The following is a 5,077-nucleotide window of genomic DNA, read 5'->3' as shown; positions in this document are numbered from 1 at the left end:
GGATAGTGTGCGTGGCCATCCGACCGATCGACCGAGCGCTGAAGAAATTGACAAATCACAGAGCTGCGCCCATGGGAACCGCATCGACATGGAAATGGCTATTCGAACATGGAAACACTGCGCCGATGCTTAGTACACGCTAAATGCCGCTTGGAACGCCACGAGAGTGCATGGTTGCGTCAACTTTGAGTCGGCCAGTGTGGCGTGGCCTCCCGTCGGATGCGGATCGGGGTCGGATCGTGGGTGCGGGGCGTTTTGTGCTGTGCACAGTGGCAAATCAGATAGTGTGCGCAGCAAATAAGATAAGTTAACTGGGTACTGTTAATGTGATATACACGTCACACAGTTTTTTATACATTGTTTTTTTAATTTATTAATATTATGCAATTTCCATATTTACAAATCCACTGCGTGGCCCGACGAAGTCGTCATCATTCTGCAGCCTAGGAAGCGGATACGGTTCTCTACACGTCATGCTGTTGTTTCCTGAGGCTGCACGGCTTCCTGTCTACAACCTTCTACGATCTGTCACCTGTAAACAGTAAATGACTAGAGGGATTTTTTTGTTTCTCCCGTGAACAACTGAGTTTCCCTAGCAACAAAATCCATGATAAATGTTCGGTCGCCTGAGACAGCATGACCACAGAGGGCGCTAGAGTCTCTTACATCAGCGCCATCTTACGGTCATGCTTTCCTTGGCCGTGTTGATTCTAAAAATATGTAAATATTCCGACACTTTCATGAATCGCTAGTAAACCCCAAGATTTTATACAAGATCTGATGTGATGCCTGTCACTATGGGATCTGAGACAGGTGTTGAACGCAAACGATTATTTGTTGGAAACCTATTTCATGATGTGAAACAAGAAGACCTGCAGGTTGGTTCTGTGGTCACAGTGATTAAATAGGCCTATAATTTATACACAGTGGCTCATATGCCCGGCAGCCGGGCGTATATGCTGACGCTGCCGGCACGGTGCTTTCGATTGTCTAATGGCCACGGCAGTTTTTTTAATTTTTAGCGTTACTCAAGTAACCAGGGTTAGGGGTTAGAGTTAGGAATTAGGGTTAGGGTTAGGTTTAGGAGGCTAGATTGAGGGTTTTTGTTTAGGTTTGGGTTAGGGTTTAGATGTTAGGGTTAAGAACTGCCGGAACCATTTAGGAAAACGAAGACCGTGCCGCGGCTGCGGCATATAGGCCAGCGCGTAATTTATAAATAACAAACTAATAGTCATTTATAAATAACTATTACTCTAGATTAAGCTCTACTTAACGTCTATAGGTGTTGAGATTCCAGATTTCAAGATTCAAGGATCTCAAGATTCAATATGTTTATGTTTGTGCATAAGTCGTCCGGTATGTACAGTGGTACAGGCGGCAATAGGAATATAGCAAGTCGAAGTTAATCTAGTTTAACAAGGAAGCACAGGAGGGCGACAAGCAACCCGCAGGGTATTCACGTCTGCCACACTCAACTAAAATTCATACTAATGATTAGGCAGATGGGTCGGTTGTGATTATAGCGATATAGTTGGTTGCCATAGTGGATGGAGAGCATGCATGTGAAACTCGAAAAACATGACAGCGAAGATGATGCAAACCTTGAACGATAAAACTTGAGCGTTTACAGGGAACAAGAAACTAAACAAAAATGAACAACGGAATAAGCAGAACAAAACAGGCATAGGTCTAATTTACATCTGTACATTAATAATGTAATGTATGGGCAAATAGTTAATTATATATATACAGTCTATATATATTATATTATATTATATTACATATATATATATACATACATACACATACGTTTACCTATATAAATAGGCGCAATAGATTATTACTATTGTTAATATAAATAGATACAATAGTTTCATTGACAGCTGATATACAACATGTTAGAGCTGCGTAGCAACAGAGCTGAATGCACGCATAACAAGACATAGAACAACGCAAAATGCACATATATACAGTATAAGAAACAGCAAAACATGACAGAGAGAGTGAACAAAGTGATCAAAACAAAATGAACAAGAAACAAAAACAAAACAAAACTTCAATGGACATATATATAACAGTTGAACACAGGACATGGTTCATGACACAGTACCTGGCAGTAATCTCATACAACTGACTAGAATCGTGAACAAAACAGTACTGAAAACAACCTCTCGTACACACTTTCAGCTCTTGTTAGCTATACAATAGATAGAACAATATTATAGATATATAGATAGAGTAGATCGATAGATAGATAGATACAACATAATGTATATTTATATATATATATATTAATATATATATTTAGATAGATAGATAGATAGATAGAATAAGATACACAAAATAGATTACTACTTAATGTTTACTTAAAAATAATTATTACTATTGTTCTCACTATAAATAGATCATATTTGGCAATGACAGCTAATAATAGCAACTGTGTAGAGCTGTGTGGCAACAGAGCAGCATAAATGCCCATATATAACAGTAAGAGAAAAGCAAACCATGACAAAGAGAATGAAAAAGGATCAAACAAAATAACAAAAAATTTGAACAAAGGTGAACAAACCACTGTAGCAAACAAACAAAGCTGGCAATGCCACATATATACACTGTATGAGCATAGGACATGGTTCGTATCACAGGGTTACATGGACAGTAATCATACAACTGAATGGAATCGTGAACAAACCAACTGAAAACACATCTGTCGCAATTTATAGAGGTATTAGCGTATTACTGGGTAATAAGCTAAATTGACATGCAATATACACGGAATAGAAGCGAGTGCGACGCGTACTCGGTACTTTTGAGATTGGGATGTTTTCTGCTAGGATTGCTTAAATTTTGCATAGGGCAAGTTTTTTATATGAGGTTGGAATCTCAGTCAGAGCTTCGCACTCCAAATTTTAGTGTCTTATATCCAACACTAGTATTAAAGCCTAGGTAGGTAATAGGACATAGCAGCTGCAAGTCGAGTAGAGTGAGAGTTGTACGTTGGAGATATATGGTGACCGTAGTTGTTGAAGCAGATCACGTATTCGTTGATATGTGAACGGTACATTAGCTTTGGGCTAGTTCTAGTTGTAGATATCTGGAAGTTTTTAGCATACGCAAAGGTTGCAAGAAGTTGGTGTACATGTTCTCTAGGCTTGCGAAGGTCATGTGTTTGATAATTTTGTTGTGGATCCTGTTTACTGTGTGTAATACTGTTTTAGTTGATGACCCCCAGGCAAGTACAGCATAAAGTAGGTATGGATAAACTAGAGAAAAGTAAGTGATTTTAAGTACATTGTGGCTTTAACATAGTGGGAGTTTGGAATGATTCCAGCTGATTTTTTGCTAGTTTCGTCACTGTATAATTGAGATCGATAGTCCATTTTAGATGATGGTCGAAGTAGACCCCTAGGTAGTTTATATTGTTGAACTCATGAGTTTGTAGCGGCCCTGCCAGTATAGCAGGGAAAATGTAGTCGATCGATTCGATTTGTTTTGTCCGATGATCATATATTTAGTTTTTTCGTAGTTCAGAGATAGTTTGTTTGCTTGCAACCACTTCATGACATGTGCAAATTCTGTATTAACTTTGGTTTCAAGGTCAGTTATGTTAGAGCTAGTCAAAAATAGGTTTGTATCATCCGCAAATAGGCGAGTATTGAAGTTCGAGGCTAAGGGTAAGTCGTTAACATAAATTAGAAAGAGAAGAGGACCTAACGTCGAGCCCTGGGGGACACCACATTTCATATCAAGTTGATCTGAGCAAGAATCTTTATACAAACATACTGTTTGCGATTGAGAGGTAACTATTAATAAGGTCTAAAGCTAATCCCCTTATACCATAGTGGGGCAGCCTAAAAAATACTTTTTTATTAGCGGAGAGCTCTTTTTGCTTTTGTATGAAAAAAAGAGCTCTCGTTATTTTGTTTAGGGGAGCTATTTTTAAGCTTGGCCAGAGCTAGCTTTTTCATAGCATGATTTTGTTAAAATTTTGCTAATTTTTGATGGGCACTGACTCTAATAATTGTCTCAGAGCCAGACAATTGTGTCTACTTATCGTAAAGGTGTTTCACAACAAAGTCAAGATTTTTTATGCTTGTGGGCGAAGATGCGATGAGGAGTCACACATTTATTCGCTAATGGTGACAAGATCACGGAACGGGTTTTTCATGTTGGCTCGTATGCATGTTATGTACAAAGTATGACTGGCATGCACTGATTGTCTGCATTCGCATTGTTTCTTTAATTCATCTCGTTATGTCTAAGGCATTCAATAAAAAAAAGAGCTTTGTTCCCGACTAGGGAAGTGGCAATTTAAAGGCTACCTGCCGGGCGGAATTTTGGTTGCCCCGGGGCCTTCGGGCAAGCGGGTTTGTTCGAGGCCCGGCACCGCAGGGTTCGAATTTCGGCTGCAAAAATCGTAGTGGAACCAGCAGGACCACCAACTTCAGAAAGTGGGTGGACGCTGGCACAAAAATTTGGTGGTCAGCTTATTTACTAGGGAGCGAAGTTTACAAAATAGTATATAAAGATAACCATTGAAATTTAAAACAGCATAACGCATAACAAGGAGTTAATGAAGACAAATACGTGTCTTCATTAACTCTTGATGTAACTTAATTAGAGTTGGTCAAATAATTGTTATCAATCTCTGGAATGTTGGGGGGGGAGAGCTATCTGTACGGTTCTTTACTTCGTTTTTTCTATTTCCCCAGTCCACGGTTACCCATGCATAGATCTATGCAGTTCATGCTGCCGCACAGATCACAAGTTACACAGTGCCTAGAATGCTTGCAAGCTATATACAGTTTTACATTTCTTCCTAAATATCTTACCTGAATAATAACAGTCCACTTTCTACGTGATGAATCCCGCCCCCACAACAGCTTTGATTAGCGTGCGGTCAGTGTGGCACTGGTCGTCGCCTACTTCTCACAATAACCCCTGCGGTAAGTAACTTATTGTTACGAGTTTATAAACACATTGAATTTGGCTTACCCATCCGTCGCGAGTTTTGTTCGTGTGGGAATCATGCGTTGAGGGAGTTCATGCAGGCTCTAGATGTTTGGATACCCTAGGC

The 5,077-nt window shown here is 39.6% G+C and overlaps 1 protein-coding gene across 2 annotated transcripts in view; it reads right to left on the bottom strand.

Annotated features, from left to right (window-relative positions):
• Positions 1-636, bottom strand: part of LOC106817472 (uncharacterized protein C1orf194 homolog) — a 2,716-nt gene extending 2,080 nt beyond the window's left edge. For both annotated transcript variants that reach the window (XM_014822139.1, XM_014822140.1), the window contains exon 1: positions 401-636. In XM_014822139.1, coding sequence (XP_014677625.1) covers positions 401-475 — 75 coding nt within the window. In that variant the 5' untranslated portion in view covers positions 476-636. The remainder of the gene's footprint in view (positions 1-400) is intronic.
• Between the last annotated feature and the right edge of the window lie 4,441 nt (positions 637-5,077).

Source organism: Priapulus caudatus, unplaced genomic scaffold, assembly GCF_000485595.1.
Source record: "Priapulus caudatus unplaced genomic scaffold, Priapulus_caudatus-5.0.1 Scaffold1738, whole genome shotgun sequence".
Taxonomy (NCBI): domain Eukaryota; kingdom Metazoa; phylum Priapulida; class Priapulimorpha; order Priapulimorphida; family Priapulidae; genus Priapulus; species Priapulus caudatus.
This window is presented reverse-complemented; position numbering and strand designations above follow the sequence as displayed.